Source organism: Dromiciops gliroides, chromosome 3 (assembly GCF_019393635.1).
Source record: "Dromiciops gliroides isolate mDroGli1 chromosome 3, mDroGli1.pri, whole genome shotgun sequence".
NCBI lineage: Eukaryota > Metazoa > Chordata > Mammalia > Microbiotheria > Microbiotheriidae > Dromiciops > Dromiciops gliroides.
This window is the reverse complement of record NC_057863.1, coordinates 420,991,769-421,016,676: the sequence shown is the minus strand read 5'-3', so window position 1 is coordinate 421,016,676 and position 24,908 is coordinate 420,991,769. Positions and strand designations below refer to the sequence as shown.

At 36.6% G+C, this 24,908-nt stretch overlaps 1 protein-coding gene across 7 annotated transcripts in view; it reads left to right on the top strand.

Moving 5' to 3' along the window:
* GULP1 (GULP PTB domain containing engulfment adaptor 1) overlaps positions 1 to 24,908 on the top strand; it is a 370,363-nt gene that overhangs the window by 214,832 nt on the left and 130,623 nt on the right. For all 7 annotated transcript variants that reach the window (XM_043998703.1, XM_043998701.1, XM_043998704.1 and 4 more), the window contains one exon: positions 1,761 to 1,822. In XM_043998703.1, coding sequence (XP_043854638.1) covers positions 1,761 to 1,822 — 62 coding nt within the window. The remainder of the gene's footprint in view (positions 1 to 1,760; positions 1,823 to 24,908) is intronic.

Here is a 24,908-nt window from a genome sequence, read left to right as displayed (position 1 = left end):
ACCAGCACATAGATAAGATCTAAATTGGGGATTTTTCCCTTACAGTAATTTTGTCAGTTTCCAAGTGTTTGTACAGTATTAATTTTTCAATTCAATCTTTACATGAATGCATTGTTTTTAATAGTTTTAAAATTTTGGCTTCGGTAAGCAATTAACTCATGCTGTCAATGCATAATCTAATTCACAGTGGGGTAGAAACAACAATAATGATAATAAGTATTTCTTGTATATGGGGGCATCGTTAATCCGTGACATATACAGGGGATGAAAAAATCATTTAAATTACTTAACTGATATGATTAGTCTAATGCAATTAGAGTTCCCCTATCTATTGGTAGCCATGAAAAAAAAATCCAATTAGACAATTATATGCCAGGCTACAGTTAAGGCAAATCAAATCAACCTTCCATCTCTCAATTCTTCCCTCCCTCCTTTCCTTTCCTTCCTCATTCCTGCCCTCATTCCCTCCCTCCCTCCTTCCCTCTCTTTCTCCCACCATCCCTCTTTTTCTCCCTTCCTTCCTTTCCATTTTTATCCCTTTCCTTCCTACCCTTTTCTGTATTCTTTTCTGGGTAGAGTCATGAGCTTGTGTTCATGAGAACCCTGGGTTCTGAATCCTACCTCTGTCATTTAGTAGTGATTGAATTGTGGTCAAGTCTCTTGCTTCCTCTGAGCTTTAGTTTCTCTTATTTTCAAAAATGAAGCTAATACTAACAATACTTATTTCACAGGTTTGTTGTGTGGAATAATTTAGATAGTGTATGATAAGTGATTTTCTCTTTCTGTTCCAATCCACAAAAAACTTTTTAACCCCTACTGTCCTTAGAAATATCTAAATTTCACACTATAGGTGTGTTTGGGGAAAAATCTTTTCTGTGCTACAATCTGGGATCAAAAAGTAAATAAGAAAAAAGTTTCAGCTTTAGTAAACTTCACACCAAAAGGTATCTTTGGTATTCTTTGGGGTATAAGTGGAACCCTCCTTTAATTTCCTTGTAGGTTTCAAGAACCCCAGAACTTGCCTATCCCAAACTTTCAAACCAACTTCTTCATTTCCCCCTTAGCTTTCCAGGTGGTGTACATAAAGGCCCTCCCTTTTAGCAATAGTGACTCTGGAGGCAGAGATTGACTTTCTCTTCATTATCCAGGACAGACTAGAGTGCTGGAATCCTTTCTTTCTATCATGATGCTTTTTTCATCAAAGAAGTCAGTAGAGGAGGAGGGAAGGCCAGGAATGAAGGTAGAGCTATACATAAAAGCCAATACAATTATAATTCTAGCTCAGTTGGCAATAGGAATGGGAAAAGAAAGTCCCTGCAAAGGAGTTATGGAGATAGTTGCTGTATTCTTGTGAAGGATCTCGGGAAATTAGTCATCTAGGAACTACTTAAACTTTTTTTTCAATATATTTCACAAAAAAGGGGAAGGCTTCAATAAATAGTATGTCCTTCACCTATATATTTTGAGTAATTAATTGTGTTCACTGGTTCTGGAATGAGTCAGAGCACCTGGGTTCAAATTCTGCCTCTGACCCTATGAATATGAATGTGAACAAATCTTTTAACTTCTCTTGGTCTTAAATTATTTCATCTATAAAATGGGGGAGTTGAACTCTGTGATCTGAGATTTCTTCTAGTTCTTTATATTTCGTTGTGTATAATTTGACTTGGGCAGCCATGCTCATCACACCAATTAACTAATTATAAAAACATGAATATGATAATATGTGCTTAATCAAATGCTACTGTTCTCCATTTCAGATAAAACATGGATGCATACTCCTGAGGCTTTATCGAAACACTATATTCCCTATAATGCAAAGGTAAAAGGACTTTATTATTTCATTTAACTATGCTATAATATTAGAGCTGTTTTGTTTTAAGAAGTAGTAATTTTGTACAACTATTTCCTAGAAAAACACATCTGAATGGTTATAGGATATGAATTATACCATAGGTTCATTCTTACTCTAGCAGACATGTTTTATTGCCCCCAAATAGGTGATCTTCAGACATGCTTTAATGTCTTTGAAATGGAATCAGGATCTCTAATAAATGTATAGTTTAAACTTTTCACCCCTACATATATTGTCTGGAAATGATTTTAGTGGCAGATCAGGTCACAGCCTTGAATATTGCTTTCTTTGTGATTATCACTCCGTAACAAATGGACTAAGCAACATATTATCCTTAGTTGCATTTTAATTGATATCAGGAAAAACTGGAGGGTGGAGGGGGACCATAGACACTTGAAAAAGGAGCTGCTGTACTTTTAATGTACACATTATGACCATTTTAACCTCTCTGGAATGAAGAACAAGAGAACAAACTAAAAAGAAGAAATTGTGCTTTCATTCTGGGGCATGTTTGTTCAAGTTACTGCATTTTAATGGACTGGGCTCTGAATGATGAAGCCATATCCAGTTTCTCCAAGCATTAGCATTTGCTTATTGGCAGCTGAGAGCATGAGTAAACAAGCCCTTGAAACAACTCTATTTAAAAAGTTTTGCTACAGGAAAAAGTGCTTTTCTGGAAAGTTAGTGTAAACACCCACCCTCCAATATTTTTCAGGTTAATACAGATATGTGAATTTCGAAGTGGAAATTGGGAAAGGGGTTTTAAGGGACATTGGAATAAATGTGATTGAGTAGAAAGAACATGTGGCAAGCCTTTGAAGATGTAATAGGAGTGAGGTCAAAAGCAGTGGGAGACTGTAGGAATATTGTTATCGGTGGAATCAGTAAGCTAGGGAAAAGAAAAGGTTGAAATTGGCTTTGGGAATTTATTTCAGAGGATAAATGAGCATTTTGTTTTTTGCCCAGTTCAGAAAGTCAATGATGTTTGGATACAATATTTCTAGAGGTGCTGTTATAACATCTGAATCAGCAGTGGGTAACAGGATCTTTAAAGGTTGGACCTGGCAAAACTACTTCCAAAGGTGGTACTCAGCAGTGAGATTTTTTCAAAAAATGCAACAACAGTAGGGGTTTTCTGCTGACTGGGCAGCAATGGAGAAAAGTAGTTGCTATGTGAAACTAGGATAACTGATATCACCAAGATATCTATGAATTTTATTGCAAAGCTGAAAGGGAAATTGATTGCTTTGATTAAAGCAAGGTTTAATTAAATGAATGGGTAGAGTTGATTTAACATTATCTATTTCTTCCATGGATGTTCTCCTTTGCAGATAGTACAAAGTTGTGTAAAGTCAGAAATTGAAACTTGAAAATTATTTTTTAAGGGGTATGGATAACCATTTACCAGTTATATACATACATATCAAGCAGTAAAATTGATCGTTTACTGTAATGGTGGTATTTTCTATGCCTTTCAAGTTAAACAACTTATTTAAAAGAACAGAGGAATTAAGTTAATTAACTTTAAGTGCATACAAGTTTGAAATAGCCAAGTGTCAAATAAAGTAAGGAATTCTATCCACTTTATCATATGCCCCTTAATATATGATCCAAGCACAGGTCTGCTAGTTCACATAGAGATTTTCTTACACCTGATTCCCATGTAAGCAAAGAGATAACTTTAAAGGTCCTTAGAAGCTTGAAGAGGTCTTTTAATCTGTTCTTTCTTTCTAGGACATTCATATGGTGTTCGTAGAGGCTTTTTTGGTTGTATTTGTTCTAGGTTGAATTTGTGGATATTTCTCTGAAGTAGGGGCACCTAAGTCCTCCAAAATCTTCAAGAGCCTTATTGTAGTTTTAGAATTGATTTGGCAGAACCGTAATAAGTTCCCACTATAATCAAGGCAATGCGCTAAGTTCTGAGGGCAATGCAAATCTGGACCTTGTACTCAAGATCAGTCTTTTTTTTTTTTAACTGTAATGGGCTTTGTCTAAAGGTGGTTGACTCCCCCTCACTAGATGTCTACAAGTTAAGGCTGGACGCTCAATTATTGGTGATAATGTAGAAGGGGATTTTTATTTATATACAGGTTGAGCTAGAAGGCTTTCAAGTTCCCTTTCGTTTCTTTGGCAATATGATAGTGGGAAACACAAGACAAGTAAAGTCACAAAAGTGGTACACGTAGAAAGACAGGAGTTCAGAGGAAGGAAACATTGCTTCTATTTGAAATCTTTTAAAGGTGGAATAACTGTTGTCAACAAGGATGCAAATAGAATAATAACTCAGCCCTTTGGAACTTTGTACTTGTTAACAGAAATAAGAAAGCCCCCAATGATGATCAATTATACTCCCTCACACAGAAAATCAAAACTTCTGGGTTTCTACCCTTCTAATGACATCTATATACATTTCCAAAATAAATCTGAGTTCAAATTTAACTTTAAGAAGCACAAGGATTAAAATTACTGGTCCCAGACTCACATTGCAAGTCTCCATTTATTATTTTCCCATTCTATCTTAAACACTTCACCTTTATTCACAGTACTGTAATATGCTATATATATCAAGTTTAAATATGAGTTATATTTTGAAATACTCTCACTGTTTAATTTGATCACTGACAATGCTATACTAAGGATTAGTGAAAATTCAGCAGTTCAACAGCTAAAGAAGTAAGAGTCCACAGACAACCAGAGTCCAGGGACAACCAAAGTCCAGACCAGAGGACTATACAAGGGGAGGCTTTATAAAGAATGTAGTCTTTGAACTGCACATTGAAGCATGGGTTTGATTTCAACAGGTAGAAATGGTGAAGGGGGTATAGGTGGGTGGATTCATGTAGAAGAAAAAACAATGACAAAAACAAGAAGGTTACAGAAACAAAGGATGCATGTAGAGATTGGTAGCAGTGGAAGGTTTGTGTAGAGAAGTAATGGGTATTCAGGTATTTTTGAATGAACTTTACCCTATAGAAATGGTGAGCAATTGAAGGTTTGAGAGCAGACAAGTGGCATGATCAGAATGGTGTTTTAAGAAAATAAGTCTGATAACATAATGCAAAATCCATTAGAGAGAGGAGAAATTGTTGGTGGGTAGGTTGTTGGAAACTGTAGACGAGTTTAATGTGACTCAACAAAAGTAGTGGAGACAGATGAGAGAAATGGCAGTGGTAGAATCAACAGGAATTTTTTGCTTTGTTTTGTATTGTTTTTTACCATGGTTAGAATTTTGAGGAGTGAGAAAAAGGAAAGAGTCAAGGACAACCCAAGATTTCAAACTTGGGTGAATAAGAGAGTAGGAATAGTATTAACAGATCTATTACTCACTTCTTTTATTTGGTATACTTTGTACATTGACATTCTTCATTTTGTATACATTCACAAATTAAGCAGAGCTGGTAATTACATATAAGTAAAAATTTTCCTAGAGAAATTTCTTTTTGAGATTTTTATGTTACTGCTGAAGGTATTTTCATTTTACAAATAGTGGTGCACAGTAAGCACTTAATAAATGATTGGCTTTCTCCCTCTTTTTAACATTCCAGTACTTTTAGTTTACCTTTGGAATATTTTGTAGATAATCATTATTCCATTTTATAGCATATCCTCTTTTATGAAATTCCCTTTAAATATTTATTTTGTGCCTATTTCAGATCCTTGAAGGCTTATAAAACAATAGTAGGTAATTAAGAGGCCTTATTCTTTAAATAACATAAATATTATTAGCCCATGGGGATTTTTCAGCATCCTCTGTAGTATGACTTTTCACAATTTAAAAGTATAGATTAACAAAACTTTGCTAGTTTATATAAAAGGTTCATTAGAAATGTAGGGGCCAAATTTAATATAGGGAGAGTTAATTGGGTGGCTTGCCAAATATTGGGGTTCAAAAAAAATGAGGGACTTCTAGGTCCAAAGTTTCCCTCCCCTCTGAACCGCCTTTTTTAGTTATTTCTCCCAGGCCAATAAGAAAGGAGCTTAACAGCCTCTTTTCCACAAACAAATTAGGTTTTATTTAATAGGAATAAAATACACAGCAAAGGTGAAATTAATAAAGTCAAGGACAAGGGAATAGGGAAAAAGGAAAATGGATAATTGCCCTGGCTCTATCAAGGGCTATCTGAGACCCAAACATGCTTTCAGCTCAGCTAATTCAAAGGGCTGGATTTTACTCACCACCAGGGGTCCGTAATTTCTATGGAAGTCAGCAGTCAGTCTCTAGTCTGCTCAGAATGCTCCTCCAAGGCCAGAGAGAGACAGAGAGTAAGTGAGTCACTTCCTGTTTGGGTCCCTTTTTCTACCTTTTTCTCCCTCCCCTGAAGGGGAGCTTCTTCAAGTAGTGTGGCTGAGACTGGTTCCCTGTTGATGATGCAGTCCATAGCCTCTGAGGACACTCCTTCTCAGGGTTGGCCAAGTTTAAACTAGGTGACTAAAAATCTAATCATTTTAAGTGGGTACTTAGTAGTTTCTCATTCATACCCAATTTTCGCAGGAGACCCTGTTCTTTGAATAGGCACAGTTTATGAGCTAATTGCCTGCATGTTAGTTTTCCCTTCTCCACTCAATTTCTAAGAATCTCCTAAGGGAGATTACTAAGGGAAGGGAGGAATACACCATTTCCTCCAAAATTCAGACATCCTTGACCCTTTAGTAAGTAAGAATCTTATTCTTGATTTGTTATCTGTTGTGCAAGTCAATGTGCAGCTCAGGTGGAGTGACATAGAGAGGCATTTGATAAAACCTGAATTCAGTCTAAAGAGGAAGCACTGGATTTAGGGTCACCCTTGGTGTCAGATAGACCTGGGTTTGAAACTTAGCTTTGACACAAATTAGCTGTGTGACCTTGGACCAGGTCCAGAGCAAAACACACATAAGAACAGCAAGAACAGCAGCAGCAGCAGCAGCAGCAGCAAAATATAGATTAACATCTGTTTGAATATTACAAAGAATAAACATAATAAATGTTTCATTGCTGCTTACAATAAAGAAATATTCTCCTTTGCAATTTGGACTCACTAGTTCTACCCTGTAGGGACACAAGCAGACCAAGTTTAATATCTTTTACACATGACAGTCTTTTAGATACTTGAAGACTGATATCATACCCTATTTCTTGGCCCTTCCCTAAATTTCTTCTTTTCCATGTTAAAAATTCTCAGTTCCTCCCACAGTCCCGAACCATGATCCATAATTTATACACATTGCCATTCTAGTCATCTACCTCTCAAAATCTTTCTTACCAATATTCTTCCTAAAATGTGGTTCCCAGAATTGAATAAGTTACTTCAGATATAGTCTGCTGAGGGCTTTGTAATGCAAGACAAAATAAAGTATTCAGGGGAAATAAAAAAAAAAAAGAAGGAAGGAAGGAAGGAAGGAAGGAAAAAGAAGAAACCAAAGCGAATATTTGAAGATAGTGATTCTACTTGAAATTCCAAATGTACATTTCTTCTTTATATAAAGTCTCTAAGAAATGCACCAAAATGTATGTAGTTTCATTATTTGTGTATGAAAGGACATAACTCTGAACATGAGATTTTCCTGTACGGGAAAAAGTGTTGTGCAATGGCATGTATACACTAAAACTACATTATTGGCTTCTAAAATATGTAACAATAATAAAGACAACCAGCAAATATAATTTATGGTGCTTGAACAGAATAAAAATGTGGATAATTGTTGTTCAGTTATTTCAGTTGTGTCTAACTCTTTGTGACCCCATTTGGGGTTTTCTTGGCAAAGATACTGAATTGGTTTGTCATTTCCTTTTCCAGCTCATTTTAAGTAAGTAAGTAAGTAAGTGTCTGAGGCCAGGTTTGAACTCATGAAGATGAGTCTTCCTGATCCAGTGTACCTCCTATCTATCTGCTCATATGTGGATAATTAGGAAAATGCAATAATAGGTTGACAAAAAAGGTTCCGAATCCCCTGCTTTGTACAGAGATTTTAGAGATCAGTTTTTGTTGAGATCGTTGATTTTCGGTTGTCTGACTCTTCGTGATCCCATTTGAGGTTTTCTTGGCAAGGACATTGGAATGGTTTGCCATTTCCTTCTCCAGCTCATTTTTACAGATGAGGAACTAAGGTTAACAGGGTTAAGTGACTTTCCCAGGATTACACAGCTAGTAAGTGCCTGAGATCAGATTTGAAGTCATGAAGAGGAATCTTCCTGACTCTAGGCCCAACATTCTGTCCCCAGCTCCACCTAGTTGCCCTTAGAGGTCAGTAGGAATTCATAAATAAAAAAATGGGTGACCAACCAGTTGGTAGTTACTATACTATGTAACACCATTTTTAAAAAGCCTATATGCCTAGAGATAGATGATGCAGTGAATGAGAAACACAGATCTCTAACACATGAAACTAACAAATCAAATGTTGTTAAAACTGTTTATAACTTTAGGATGATATTTATTTATAATTTGTTTCTTTAGCCTCTGTTCTGCCTGATGATAGAGATAATCCTACCTCTATCTCCAGAGATAGAATTGCTTCTTCCTTATGCATAACTGACATTTATATAGCACAACACGTACCATCTCAGTTCATTGTTATACCATCTCTATAATGATACTAACTATTAATCTCTCCATTTTATTGCTGGGGAAATTCAGTCTGAGAGTCAAGTGGTTCTGTACATAATTGTATAAATATGTCTCCAGGTATCTCTGAAAGATGTATGGGTTAGAAAACTAGTAAATCTATAGCCCAAGTAAATTTGCAAGAGTTTTTCTAGTTTCCCTTGGAGTAATTTTGGAAATGACATGAAGCTGGCAAGAATACTTAACACACTGGTTGATCGAATCAAGATGCAAAAAGGTCTCAGTGGGATAGAATGTTGGGCTGGAATTCAAAATGAGTTCAGGGCATTAAAACAGGGATAAATGTCAAGTATTACCCTTGGATTAAAAAATGAACTTTGCAAGTACAAGATGAGGGAAAGGGGGAGACATGGTTAAGCATCAGTTCATTTAAAAAAAGACCTGGATGTTCTAGCAAACTACAAACTCAATATGAGTCAGTATTGTGACGGGAGAGCCAACAAAGTCTTGAAAGTTTAGACTCCAGTAAGAAAAGCATAGTGTCAGGACAGGGGTAGTGATTATTCTACTAAGCTGTGCTCTCATTAGATCACATCCTAGGGTATTATATTCAATCCCAGAAACCACATTTTAGGAAGGATTTGTGAGAAAATAATTATTAATAATGGATTTCTTGGGGGACCCAGAGATCACTTTCTCAGTCTTTCTCCCCACCCCATCCAGAAAGTCAGAGTCTCCTTGAAAAACTTCATCAAATCTCATCTGAGTCAAACCCAAGTGAACAAAAGGAATGAAGATAAATTCTTTTGTCTGGATTAGTGAAGAACTGATAGAATTAAACCACACCTAGATAATGGACTTTACCTTAAGCAACTTGAGTGAGGGTTTTTTGCATTCTTTTCCCTGATGTCATTCCTAGCATTCAGTTTAATGTAGATCACCTTCAAGTCATATAAACTAATGGAACTGATTGATACTAACCAATTATCTTAAATCAGTGTATAATGACCAGCCTCTATCAAAAGAGGAAAAAAAACCTTGGAAGACATCACAAGGGGTCCTCGAGGTATTCTAGGTCTTCTAGATCTTCTGGGTCTAACTGTCATGCTGAAGCGCTCTCCCTGAAAAGTTAGGGAGACACATGGTCAATCTTTTCCTGGTATTATATTAATAAATTAATATATGCTTACCTAGGACTGGTATCTATAGCTATATCAATTTAATTTACAAAAACACAGATCTAAATGTCCAGAGGTGAGAGACCAAGATTGTCATTACTAATTTGCTGTGTAACTATCAACTGGACCTAATGGTGTTTTGACAACAACAATAGCTAGCATTTAGGTAGCACCTTGAGGTTTGCAAAGTACTATACAAATATTTTCTCATTTTATTTTTGCTATAGCCCTGGGATGTAGGTGTTCTTTTTCTATTCGATTTTGCAGATAAGCAAATGAAGAAGAGTGCGGTTAAATGAATTACCCAGAATCACACAGCTGAGTATCTGATGCCAGATTTGAACTTGGATTTTTCTGACTCTTGGTCCAATACTTAATCTACTGAGTTACCTAAGTGCCTCTTTTTTTTTTTTTTTTGGTGAGGCAATTGGGGTTAAGTGACTTGCCCAGGGTCACACAGCTACTAAGTGTTGTGTCTGAGGCCAGATTTGAACTCAGGTCCTCCTGACTTCAGGGCTGTTGCTCTGTCCACTGTGCCACCTAGCTGCCCCCTCTTTTTTTTTTATAATAAGCATTTTTATTTAAAGGTTTGAGTTCCAAATTCTATCCCTCCTTCCCCTCTCCCCAAAGGCAGTAAGCAATCAGATATAGGTTATACATATGCAGTTATGTAAAGCATTATTATATTAGTGATTTTCTATAAGAAATTTTGCATAAAAGAAAAAAAATGAAAGTGAAAAATAGCGTACTTGAGTCTGTGCAATCAATATCAGTTCTTTCTTTGGAGGTAGATAGTATCCTTCATCATGGGTCCTTTGGAATTGTCTTGGATCAGTACTGAATTGCTGAGAATAGTTAAGTCATTCAGTTTTTCATTGACCAATATTCCTAGCTGCCTCTTAAGAGAAAACTTAGAGGAGACATGATAACTGTCTCTAAGAACTTGTAAGATCTTTATGTAAAAAAGGAATTAGATTTAGTCTGTGTATTTCAGTACAGAATTCAGAGCAGTGAGTGGAGCTTACAAAGAGGAAAATTCAGGTTTGATGGATAGTAAAACTTCCTAACAATTCAAGCTATCCAAAAGTATAATGGGTTGTTTTGTGAGTTAAGGGTTTCCCATCACTGATAGTCTTTTAAGAAGAGGTTGGATGACTACTCATTGGGTAATTTGTAGAGGAAATTCTTTTGTTGTGGACAGACAGATTGAACTAAATGTTCTCTAGATTCCTTTCTAGTCCTGAGACTGTGTGACTGTAATAGTATGTTGCACACAGTACTGAGTTTGGTCAGATGGACCACTTACAGAAATACATTTAAATGTTAGAGGACAGACACTTTAATGGGGGTCTTCTATAACTCTTATCCCAAAGGGAAAATCGAGGTCAATTTAGTTTTTCTAAATTTTATAGCAGCTTGTAAATAAATAAAAGCTACTGTTCTTCTCAAAGCTCTTACATGAATAAGATAAACCCTTGTAGTTTTAAAATTGTCTTGCATGTTACCCAATGTTTAATAGTTTATTGAGTTTCTACTATGTACTAAGTATTGTGCTATCTTGTTAGTAGATGCAAATTAGTGGCTATATGCTCTCTCTGATTCAGTAGAAGGAGAAAAACATGCATGAACCAATTGAAAACCAACTTATTGAAGAGTAGATGAATGAGCAACATGTGTTCCTCTGTCAGCAATATCAGGGTGGGGGGGGGGGACGCTCATTGGATTGGATGTCATCTATAGTTAGCTCTTACCTTCCTTTCAGACTCTAGACTAGCATCTCCCAACTGTCTCAACAGTGGGATATCTGGATGTCTCACTGATACCACAAACATATATCCAAAACAAAGGTAATTCCCTTTCCCCTAAACTCTTCACTGTTTTCACCATTGTCAGTCACTATCATCCAGGCTCCTTTGCCTGAGATCCAAGGTCCATCATATTTTCCTTCTCCTTGTCCACCCTTATTGCATTCTAATCCTGACACATATTATATACTCCAGCCAAACTACCTCACTCTCTATCTTTCCTCTTTACTGTTCCTAACAATTACCCCTAGATTTGTTATTGTTATTATATATTATATTATTTAACTTATTGTTCAGCTATTTCATTCGTATCTGACTCTTTGTGACTCCATTTTGGGGTTTTCTTAGCAAAGATGCTGGAGTGGTTTGTCATTTCCTTCTCCAATTCATTTTACAGATGAGGAAACTGAGGCAAACAGGGTTAAGTGATTTGCTCAGGGTCACACAGCTAGAAAGTGTCTGAGGCCAGATTTGAACTAAGGAAGATGAGATGAATTTTCCTAACTCCAGGCCCAGTACTCTGTCTAGTGTGCCACCTAGCTGCTTAGATTCAGGAAAAAAAAAAAACCAAAAAACCAAAAACGATCTCCTTCTTCTTCTTCCTCTTCTATTGAATTCTTACCTGTCCTTGCAAGGGTAGCTCAAATATAGGTCACTGTGATGGTCTCTTTTAAAGATACTAGTCCTCTGATATATAATATCTTTCCTTTCAGAACACAAATAAAAAGACTTTATTTTGCATCTCCTTAATACACCTAGTATATATTATTTTGTATAATATATGTAAATAGTTATGTTCAGTTTTATATAGTATAGTCCACAAGGACAGGGACTGTCTTTTTGCCTTCCTTATATGAAGTGATAGAGAAGAGGGAGGGAACCAGATGCTTCCCAAACTCCTTTCCATGAATAAAGCCTATTATTCTATGACCTAACTTTTGTTAATTCTGCAAAATGCTCTGTATGGAAAGCTAGATGGTCCAGAAGATGAAGCACCAGGCTTGGGAAAGACATGAATTAAAATCTAATCCCAGATATTTACAAGGTGTATGACCTTGGGTAAGTAATTTAATTTCTGTCTGCCTCAGTTTCCTCAGTTGTAAATTGGTGATAATAATAGTACCCACCTTCCACGGTTGTTGTGAGGATTAAATGAGACAATAGATGCAAAACACTTGGAAAAGTGTCTGGCCTAGAGTAGGTTATTAATAAATGTTTGTTCTCCTCAGTCCCTCCATTCCTGTAAATAGTTGATGTTTAACATCCATTTATTGAATTAAATATATGTTTAGAACCAGTCAGGGACTATAGGTTGAGGATCAGAAGGGAGTGGGAAGGAGGGAAAGAATAAGTATGTATATAGCACCTATGATGTGACAGGTTCTGTGTTACAAGTTACTGCTTTACAAATATTTTCTCATTTGATCTTCACAACAACCCTGAGAAGTGGATGCATTATTACCACCATTTTACAGATGAAGAAACTGAGGCAAACAGAGGTTAAGTGACTTGCCCAGAGTCACACAGCTGATGAGTATCTGAGGAAATTTGAACTCAGGTCTTCATGACACCAGGCCCTTGCTCTTTTCCCTGTACTGCCTAGCTGCCTCCAGAAGTATCCTATTCCAGGGATTCAGATTCTTTTTAATGAGGTGTCCATCTTCTTCACTAATTGTTAAAAGTTTATTACATCCCACTTAGTGTTGTTTATAGAGAGTAATAACAGAATGAGCTTGATGAAGGCATAAACTCCAAACTATTCTTGGCTCCATGAACAATGGGTCCCTTTGCTTGGTTCTCAGGGACCATTACTATTACTTTCCCAATAATTTAATTTAATAGCTTTGATTTAACCTTCACCCAAGAGATGGGAGTATAACTATAGCTGTGGGATATCAGCCAATGAAGAAAATAGTGTTAATTTTCCTAAATATTGGGCAAGGATGAAAACTACATTTTAAAACTATTAAGCAGTGGTACCTGGCAAGGAAAGCCTGAACCCGTGTGTGTGTGTGTGTGTGTGTGTGTGTGTGTGTGTGTGTGTGTGTGTGTGTGTGTGTGTGTGTGTGAGAGAGAGAGAGAGAGAGAGAGAGAGAGAGAGAGAGAGAGAGAGAGAGAGAGAGAACACTGTGTTAGAAAAGACTTCAGTAACCTGTGTCCTTGAACCAGATGGTATCTGAAATTCTTATCAGCTATAAATCTCTGATTCTAAGATACCAGAATAGTAAAGACCCAGCCTTCTCTTCTCTCTCTGGCCTAGGTTACCTACTCAAATGGCATATACACATTGAAAAATCAGGAAATTTCCCCAGAGGGAACAGGCACTCTGATATAGCTTACTCTCTAAGGGTCCTTGATGTGTGCCTGGTGGGGAGAATACATTCCTGCTATTCAAGATTATAACTTCTGAGTTCCCTAGTGTTGTATTTCCCATTTAAAGAAATCAAAGCTATCTATAATCACAAGCAAAAAACTATCTAGATCACTATTGATCAGAGAAATGCAAATTAAAACAACTCTGAGGTATCACCTCACACCTATCAGAGTGGCAAATATAACAAAAATGGAAAATATTGGATGTTGGAGGGGATGTGAGAAAGTTGGAACACTAATCCACTATTGGTGGAGTTATGAAAAGATCCAACCATACTGGAGAGTAATTTGGAACTATGCCCAAAGGGCTATAGAACTACGCATACCCTTTGATCCAGAGATACCACTGCTAGCTTTATATCCCAAAGACATCTCCCCCAAGAGAAAATATTTATAGCAGCTCTTTATGGTGGCTAAGAATTGGAAATTAAAGGAATGTGCATCAATTGGGAAATGACTAAACAAGCTGTGGTATATGATGGTGATGGACTATTATTGTGCCATAAGAAATGACAAGCAGGATGATTTCAGAAAGACCGGGAAAGACTTACATGAATTGAAGTATAGTGAAGTGAGCAGAACCAGGAGAATGTCATGAGCAGTGACAGCAATATTGTTTGATGAAGAACTGTGAATGATTTAACTATTCTCAACAATACAGTGATCCAATACAATCCCAAAGGACTATTGATGAAACATACTATCCACCTCCAAAGAAAGAACTTCACTTTCTTTTGTTTTCTTTTATTCAAGTTTTATTATATAAAATGACTAATATGATGTTTTACATAATTGTACATGTATAACCCATATCTTATCTCAGGGATGGGGAAGGGAAAGAAGGAAGGAGGGATTAAAAATTGGAACTCAAAACTATAAATAAAAATATTTATTACTTAAAACAAATTAGCCTAGATGACACTATTAATTCTTTTTTTTTAATTAATAAAGTATTTTATTTTTTTTCCGTTACATGTAAAGATAGTTCTCAACCTTTGTTTATACAAGCTTTACAATTTCAGATTTTTCTCCCTCCCTCCCCTCCCTCCCCCCTCCCCTAGACAGCAGGTAATCTGATATAGGTTATATATATATATATATATATATATATATATATACACACACACACACACACATATACACATAATAGCATTAATCCTATTTCTGTATTAGTCATGTTATAAGAGAAAATAAATCAGAGCAATGATGGAAAACCTCAAAATAGAAAAAAAAAAACAGCATCAAAAACAAAAGAAATAGTATGGTTCATTTAGCATCTATACTCCGCAGTTCTTTTTTTTTTTTTCTGGATTTGGAGATCCTCTTCCATCACGAGTTCCCTGGAATTCTTCTGTGCCATTGCATTGGTGAGAAGAATTTAGTCCTTCACAGTAGATCAACACTCAATGATGATGTTACTGTGTACAATGTTCTTCTAGTTCTGTTCATCTCATTCATCATCAGCCCATGCAAGACCCTCCAGGTTTCTCTGAACTCCTCCTGCTCATTGTTTCTTATAGCACAATAGTATTCCATTGTATTCATATACCACAACTTGTCCAGCCATTCCCCAATTGATGGGCACCCCCTCAACTTCCAATTCTTTGCCACCACGTAAAGAGCAGCTATAAATATTTTTGTACTGTAACGATTGGAATGACGCCACCTGCTGGATACTTACTGTAGAAGAGTTCTGCCCATGAAGGGAAGGTCTTTGAGGGCAAGACCAGGAGTCAGGAAGTGACGCGGGCTAGTGGGAGGAGGAAGGAAGAGACTGGCGCTCAGTCTCGCGCTCTTGCCTTTGGACTCTGGTGGAGAGCGGAGCTAGAAATGTGCTCTCCCTTTAATAGATAGGAATCTAGGCCTTTCTCTCTCTCTTTACCAAATTCTTCTTTTCCTTAATAAATGCTTAAAAGTCTAACTCTTGCTAAAGCTTATAATTTATTGGCGACCACTCATTAGATATTTTAGACAGTTTAGCTAGAATTTTAGCCCTTAACAGATGGCTGACCACGAAGAGGAAAGCTAACCCTCAGTCTTCTTCTGATCTTCTGGTTGGGTAAGAAATTTCCCCTCCCTCTCCCTTTAACTGCTAAGTACTGGCGTACTGGCTGTGTTTTCCTTTGAATTTTTTCGAATGGACCTTTTAAACTCCCTAATTACCCTATTTTTGATTTTAGTCTGTTTAACCAGACAAATGGGAGATAAGATCATGTTAATGCTTTGTTTTTGTGGATTTTCTATTTTTCTTTTTATTTTTGTTAAAAGAGCCAGCAACTTACTCACACAAGGAAATATCTCTCCCTCTCCCAACCATGCTTTTTCAGAGAAACCTGAAGAGATTCCTGCAGCTTTTCCCAATTCTAACAGTAATTGTTGCTCTAATTTTGCATGCCTGGAGGCAATGACCCACCCTCTAGAAGCTTTTAATCCCCTAGCACCTGGAGGCAAAGTGGGGGAAGAGGAATCCAGGCCTGAGTTCAAAATCAAGTCTGATTCAAATTGCTCTGGTCCCTCCCCTCCTCTCCAGACCCCACCCTCTACTCCTCCTATGGCCAAGCCCATAGCTTCCCCTGCCTGGGAAGTCCAGAGATCTGGTGCGCATGCTCAACTTTCTCTAACTACATTTGCAGCCTCAGGCTCAGCCCTTCCCCGGCCTGGCTGTGCTTTTGAGACAATCTTAGAAAACTCTTTAAATTCCAGATATGCTCGTTTTGTTCATAATTTTGCTAACCTGCTTTTGTCTTTCATTAGTAATCTTATAAAGCATTTGTATGGTGAAAAGACTGACAGACAATATAGAGGGGTTAAAGAAGAAAAACTTAAGCTGAATAAGAATGACAATCAACATAGTTCAAGACTCTGCCTCTTTTGCCATGGAAGGGTATATATTTTACAGAAATGTAGAAGTAAGCAGCAAGGTATTGATATGAGTATTGGGGATTTTAGATATCGGAATCAAAGGTGTTCTGAATTCACTCAGAGTATTAATATCAGTTCAGAGGTTACATAGGATTTCTATGCTATTACATATACATTTTGAAATTAATGGTATGGGTTTATTTTCATAGAGATTTTCATGCTTTTGAGATTGTGTTTTATATTTAGTTTTTAAAACAAGGAGAATATTTGTAAAAGCTTTTTATAGTCATGTGATCAAGTTTATATTTTATAATACTCTTATTAATATTAAGTTCACATTCATTTAGACTTCCTTAGTTTGAATTTCATTGTCTTTTATTGTTCCATGTGTATTTTCTTCTATTCATTTGTCTATCTAATTTTGAAACATTGCAAGATGGTTTTGATTTTATTATACAATGTTAATTCTAGGAGTATTGTGCTCCCATATTCTGAGTTGTTTGTTTTTGTTATTTTTTCTCAACTGATTATTTGATCAAACTCTTTAAAGCATTTCCGTGGCAAATTGGTTGCCATGGCAAGTGTAAATTGATTCTAGAAGTATTATTTTTGATAAGCATATTCCCAAAAAAAAAAAAAAAGAGGGGAACATTTGTAAAAGTTTTCTATTTTCAAAAAAAAAAAGTTCTTTGAGATTCTGTTGTGCTTTAACTTGTATTTAAGTATATTCTGATTTTTCACAAAAGTAATTGTATACTAAGTAAAAAAAAGGGTATTATTTGAAATTGTTGCATAATTATATATTATATTTTGAGTCAAGATGTATTCACATTTTTTGCAATCATTTATTATCCTCAATTTTAAATCCATATGAGACTTGGATTATGGGAACTTATCATTTAAGACATTAATTGCCTTTATTCTGAGTTATCAGATGCCAGTTGGCCAAGATGCCATCCAATCACAAGAGGAATACATGCAAGAGCAGACACTGAACTGTCACATGAGGGGAGACATGCATGAAGTCAAGGTATGGCCGAGGGAACGGCTTTTGACAAATGTTGAGGTTGGATTCTCTTGGTTTAATATTTTATTCTCTTTTTCCCCACAATATTGTACAGATGGCTGGAAGTATTCATCCCACCCATCTCACTTCTACACCTGGCTTCTATGCTCCCTCCTATATGCCTGATGCCATGGACATCTCAATCCCATGCATCTGATTAAGTCTGACTCGGTTTCTTCCAATATGTTCGGTGGCATGGACATATATTCCATCCACCTATTTTAAGCCTGGCATACTGTATGGGCAGTACATATTGCTCAAGTGTGGGAATGCTCATATCCCATCATTTCTCTGTTCTTTTATGGTAACCCCCATAATTATCTCAGGTGTCATGATAAATAACAGTGTTGAATTTGGTCTTGACACCTGTTACCAATTATATTAGATTTTCTAATTTCTCATAATGGCATGAGGATAATTAGGCAGATGATGCAAAAAGTGATGAAACAAAGATAAAAATTATTTTTAAAAATTAATATCGCAGCAATTGTCTTCTCAAATACCCTCCATAAGGGGGGACTATAGTATTTTATAATTTTAAAGAATGGTTCAATTTTTGTTTTATTATATGTTTCATGTGTAACAACTAAGATTCTGAATTCCCTTAGACATGTTTTTGAGAACTTTCATTGTTTGATTTGATTATTGACAAAGCTATTTTAAAGTTGTGTTAAGTTCAATTTTGTAGGAAATTTCCTGGCTGATTACCAGTATCCACACATCAACCCCTGAAAAGACTTCCATTCCACGACTACACCTAGAGGACATCTGAGAAAAGACTTTCAGAGACTTTAAATGAACAGTTTTGATTTGTTTTTGTTGGGTTTTTTTTCTCTTTCTGTTATAATATACACCATCTGTAACATGTATTCTCTGCAGAGGCCCTCCCTTTGCAAGACTAATGTCAAAGCGTCGGTTCATGAGGACAAAAAATCGCCCCTCTGGACAAAACTTTCCTCTCTTCCTTTTCTATATTGTTGTTCACATATTATTAGTTAGCAATAGTTATTATATTGTTTTTACTGTTCCGTCAAGGAAACATTTTGTTTCTTGAGGAACAACAGGGGGGACTGTAACGATTGGAATGACGCCACCTGCTGGATACTTACTGTAGAAGAGTTCTGCCCATGAAGGGAAGGTCTTTGAGGGCAAGACCAGGAGTCAGGAAGTGACGCGGGCTAGTGGGAGGAGGAAGGAAGAGACTGGCGCTCAGTCTCGCGCTCTTGCCTTTGGACTCTGGTGGAGAGCGGAGCTAGAAATGTGCTCTCCCTTTAATAGATAGGAATCTAGGCCTTTCTCTCTCTCTTTACCAAATTCTTCTTTTCCTTAATAAATGCTTAAAAGTCTAACTCTTGCTAAAGCTTATAATTTATTGGCGACCACTCATTAGATATTTTAGACAGTTTAGCTAGAATTTTAGCCCTTAACAGTACATGTGGGTCCCTTTCCCCCTTCCATGATCTCTTTGGGAAAAAGACCCAAAAGTGGTATTGCTGGGTCAAAGGATATACACAGCTTTATCGCCCTTTGGGCATAATTCCAAATTGCTCTCCAGAATGGTTGGATCAGTTCACAGCTCCACCAACAATGGATTAGTGTTCCAATTTTCCCACGGCTTCTCCAACATTTATTATTTTCCTTTTTTGTCATTTTAGCCAATCTGATAGGTGTCAGGTGGTACCTCAGAGTTGTTTTTATTTGCATCTCTCTAATCATTAGAGATTTAGAGCATTTTTTCATATGGGAATAGACAGCTTTGGTTTCTTCATCAGAATACTGCCTGTTCATATCCTTTGACCATTTCTCATTTGGGGAATGACTTGGGTTCTTATAAATTTGATTTAGTTCCCTATATATTTTAGAGATGAGGCCTTTATCAGAAGTACTGGCCTCAAAAATTGTTTCCCAGCTTTCTGCCTCCCTTCTAATTTTGGATGCATTGTTTCTGTTTGTACAAACATTTTTTGATTTAATGTAATCAAAATCATCCACTTTGCATTTTATAATATACTCTATCTCTTGTTTGGTCAAAAACTGTTTTCCTTTCCAAAGATCTGATAGGTAGACTATTCCTTTCTCTCCTAATTTACCTATGATATCACCTCTTATGTCTATCCATTTTGACCTTATTTTAGTATAAGGAGTCAGATGTTGGTCTATGCCTAATTTCTGCCATACTATCTTCCAGTTTTCCCAGCAGTTTTTGTCAAATACTGAGTTCCTATCCCAGAAGCTGGAGTCTTTGGGTTTATCAAACACTACATTACTAGTGTCATTTACTACTGCATTTCCTGAACCTAGCCTATTCCATTGATCTACCACTCTATTTTTTAGCCAGTACCAGATAGTTTTGATGACTGCCACTTCATAGTAGAGCTCCAGGTTTGGTACCGCTAACCCACCTTCCTGTGAATTTTTTTTCATTATTTCCCTGGATATTCTTGATTTTTTGTTTTTCCAGATGAATTTTGTTATTATTCTTTCTAGCTCTATAAAATAGTTTTTAGGTAGTCTGATTGGTATGGCATTGAATAAGTAAATTAATTTAGGCAGTATTGTCATTTTTACTATATTAGCTCTGCCTATCCATGAGCAATTGATATCTTTCCAATTATTTAGATCTGATTTGATTTGTGTGAAGAGTGTTTGGTAGTTCTGTTCATAGAGTTCCTGGGTTTGTCTTGGCAAGTAGACTCCCAAGTATTTTATATTATCTACTGTTACTTTAAATGGAATTTCTCTTTCTATCTCTTGCTGCTGGACTTTGTTGGTCATGTATAGAAATGCTGATGATTTATGTGGATTTATTTTATATCCTGCTACTTTGCTAAAGTTGTTAATTGTTTCAAGTAATTTTTAACTTGATTCTCGAGGATTCCTTAAGTATACCATCATATCATCTGCAAAGAGTGATAGTTTTGTTTCCTCCTTGCCTATTCTAATTCCTTTAATTCCTTTCTCTTCTCTGATTGCTAAAGCTAACATTTCTAGGACAATATTAAATAATAGGTGTGATAATGGACATCCCTGTTTCACCCCTGATCTTATTGGGAAGGCCTCTAATTTATCTCCATTGCATATAATACTTGCTGATGGCTTTAGGTAGATACTGTTTATTATTTTAAGGAAAGCTCCCCCTATTCCTAAACTCTCCAGTGTTTTTAGTAGGAATGGGTGTTGTATTTTGTCAAAAGCTTTCTCTGCATCTATTGAGATAATCATATGATTTTGGTTGGTTTTCTTATTGATGTGGTTGATTATATTAATAGTTTTCATAATGTTGAACCAGCCCTGCATTCCTGGTATAAATCCCACCTGGTCATAGTGTATTATCCTGGTGATCACTTGTTGTAATCTCCTTGCTAATATCTTATTTAAGATTTTAGCATCAATATTCATTAGGAAAATTGGTCTATAATTTTCTTTCTCTGTTTTTGCTTTGCCTGGTTTTGGTATCAGCACCATATTTGTGTCATAAAATGAATTTGGTAGAACTCCTTCTTCAACTATTTTCCAAATAATTTGTATAATATTGGAATTAATTGTTCTTTAAATGTTTGGTAAAATTCACCCGTAAACCCATCTGGCCCTGGGGATTTTTTCTTAGGGAGGTCATTAATGGCTTGTTCAATTTCTTTTTCTAATATGGGTTTATTTAAGGATTTTATTTCTTCTTCAGTTAACCTGGGCAGTTTGTATTTTTGTAAATATTCATCCATTTCATTTAGATTGTCAAATTTATTGGCATACAGTTGGGCAAAATAATTCCTAATTATTGATTTAATTTCCACTTCATTGTTGGTAACATCCCCTTTTTCGTTTTTGATACTGGTAATTTGGTTTTCTTCTTTCTTTTTTTTAATCAAATTAACCAATATTTTATCTATTTTATTGGTTTTTTCATAAAACCAGCTCTTAGTTTTATTGATTGATTCTATAGTTTTTTGCTTTCAGTCTTATTAGTTTCTCCTTTGATTTTCAGGATCTCTAATTTAATATCTAATTGGGGATTTCTAATTTGCTCTTTTTCTAGCTTTTTAAGTTGCATGCCCAATTCATTAATCTCCTCTTTCTCTTTTTTATTCATGTAAGCATTTAGAGCTATAAATTTTCCCCTAAGCACTGCTTTGGCTGCATCCCATAGATTTTGGTATGTTGTCTCATTATTGTCATTTTCTTGGATATAGTTATTGATTGTTTCTATGATTTCTTGTTTGGCCCATTCATTCTTTAGAATGAAATTATTTAGTTTCCAATTGATTTTCATTCTACTTTTCCCTGGCTCTTTCTTACATGTAATTTTTATTGCATCATGATCTGAAAAGGGTGCATTTACTATTTCTGCCTTTCTACATTTAACTATGATGTTTTTGTGCCCTAATACATGGTCAATTTTTGAAAATGTGTCATGTCCTGCTGAGAAAAATGTATATTCCTTTCTATCCCCATTCAATTATCTCCAGACATCTATCATGTCTAACTTTTCTAGTAATCTATTCACCTCTTTCACTTCTTTCTTATTTATTTTTTGGCTAGATTTATCTAATTATGAGAGGGGGAGATTCAGATCCCCCACTAGTATAGTATTACTGTCTAATTTCTCTTGTAACTCATTTAACTTCTCCTTTAAGAACTTGGATGCTATACCACTTGGCGCATACATATTCAATATTGATATTACTTCATTATCTATAGTACCTTTTAGCAAGATGTAATTTCCTTCCTTATCTCTTTTAATGAGATCTATTTTTGCCTGCACTTTGTCTGAGATAAGGATTGCTACCCCTGCTTTTTTTACTTTAGCTGAAGCATAATATATTCTACTCCAGCCTTTTACCTTTACTCTGTGTGTATCTCTCTGCTTCAAACGTGTTTCTTGTAAACAGCATATTGTAGTATTCTGGTTTTTAATCCACTCTGCAATTCACTTCCATTTTATAGCAGAGTTCATCCCATTCACATTCACAGTTATTATTACTGACTGTCTATTCCCCTCCATTCTACTTACCCACTTTGTACTTTCACCCCCTTCTTTCACCCTATTCCTCCTCTCCAACATTTTACTTCTTACCCCTGCCTCCCCCAATCTGCCCTCCCTTTTTATCACCCCCCTCTCTTTTCTTTACCCTTTTCTCCCTTTCTTTTGTCCTCCCTTCTATCAGTCCCCCCCTTTCCCTTCCCCTTTTGCTTCCCTAAAGAATGAGCTAAGTTTCTTTATCCCAATGAACGTATATGTTATTCCCTCTTTGAATCAAATCTAATGAGAAGAGGGTTGAAACAATGTTCACCCCTCCTTTCTTTCCCTCTATTGTAATAGGTTTTTTTTTCACCTCTTCATATGATATAATTCATCCCCTTCCACCTCCCCTTTCCTCTCCTCCCCATAGACTCCCTTTTTAACCCCTTAAAATTTTTTTTGTATCATCACATCAAAGACAATTTATATTTATACCCTCTGTGTAAAGTCCTTCTCTCTACCCAAATACATTTACAGTTCTTAAGAGTTATGAGTATTATCTTCCCATGTAGGGATATATACAGTTTAACCTAATAGGGTAACCTTTTTTTTTTCTCCCCCTCTGTTTACCTTTTTAAACTTCTCTTGAGTCTTGTATGTTGAGATCAAATTTTCTATTCAGTTCTGGTCTTTTCACCAGGAAAGATTGAAAGTCCCCAATGTCATTAAATGTCCATCTTTTCCCCTGAAAGAAAATGCACATTTTTGCTGGGTAATAGATTCTCGGGCTGCAATCCAAGCTCCTTTGCCTTCCGGAATATCATATTCCAAGCCTTGTGGTCCTTTAATGTTGAAGCTGCCAGGTCCTGAGCAATCCTGACTGTGGCTCCATGATATTTAAATTGCTTCTTTCTGGCTGCTTGGAGTATTTTCTCCTTCACCTGATAATTCTGGAATTTGGCTACAATATTCCTTGGAGTTTTCCTTTTGGGGTCTCTTTCAGGAGGTGATCTTTGGATTCTTTCAATGCTGATTTTATCCTCTGATTCTATGATATCAGGGCAGTTCTCCTTAATAATTTCCTGGAATATGGTGTCTAGATTCTTTTTCTGGTCATGGCTTTCAGGCAGTGCAATGATTCTCAAATTGTCTCTCCTCGATCTCTTTTCCAGATCAGTTGTCTTTCCAATGAGATATTTCACATTTTCTTCTATTTTTTCATTCTTTTGATTTTGCTTGACTGATTCCTGGTGTCTCATGGATTCCTTATCTTCCAACTGTCCAATTTTAATTTTTAAAGCATTGTTTTCTTCAGTAAGATTATGCACTTTTTCCATTTGGCCAACTGAATTTTTTAAGGCATTGTTTTCTTCAGTGAAATTATGCACTTTTTTTTCCATTTCGCCAATCAGTCTTTGTGCTTCCTTTTCCAAGCTGCTGATTCTTTTTTCATAGTTTTCTTGTTTTGCTTTCATTTCTCTCCCCATTTTTTCTTCTACCTCTCTCAATTGATTTTTAAAATCCTTTTTGAGCTCCTCCAGGAAGGCTTTTTGTTCCTGAGACCAATTCACCTTCCCTCGTGAGGCTTCACAAGTAGGCAATTTGAGGGTATTGTCCTCATCTGAGTTTGTGTTGGCTTCTTCCCTATTGATACAGAAGCTCTCAATGAAGAGGGCTCTTTTTTGCTTCTTACTCATTATTGCAGCTTATTTATTTATTTTTTAAGTTGAGGTCTGCTCTCGGGGGAACCAGAGTCCCTGTTTTGGGCTTCTTGTGCAGGGGTATAGGTGCTGTGTGACCGGCTTTTTACTCTGAAGCCTTTATGGTGTGTGGAGATCCCCCGCCCTGCACTTCCTGTCTGGGTGCGCTTGGCCAGCCAGGTGCCTGCTCCTGGTGTCCGTTCCGCCTGACCCGTTCGTCGCCCTCCCGGCCGGTGCAGGTAAGTTTTTCCACTGTCCTTCTTGGCCACCAGATTTTTGAACCAGGTTCCAGGGGCCTCAGTTGTTCGGCTGTGGCCCGCAGCTCCTGCTGACTTGCCCCGACCCCCTCGGCGCTGGGTTGCTGCCCTGCGCTGGGCCTTGCTTTTGCCTGAGTCAGACCGACCTTTTCCTGAAGTCTTCTAAATTATCTCTGGTTGGAGGACTGTGTCTCTCTGTCCCTTTGCAGGTTCTGTAGTTTCAGAATCCATCCAGAGGCTTGATTTAATGTTCTTTTTGAGGGAACAGAAGGAGAGCTCAGGCAGTTTGCTGCTTCCTCTCCACCATCTTGGC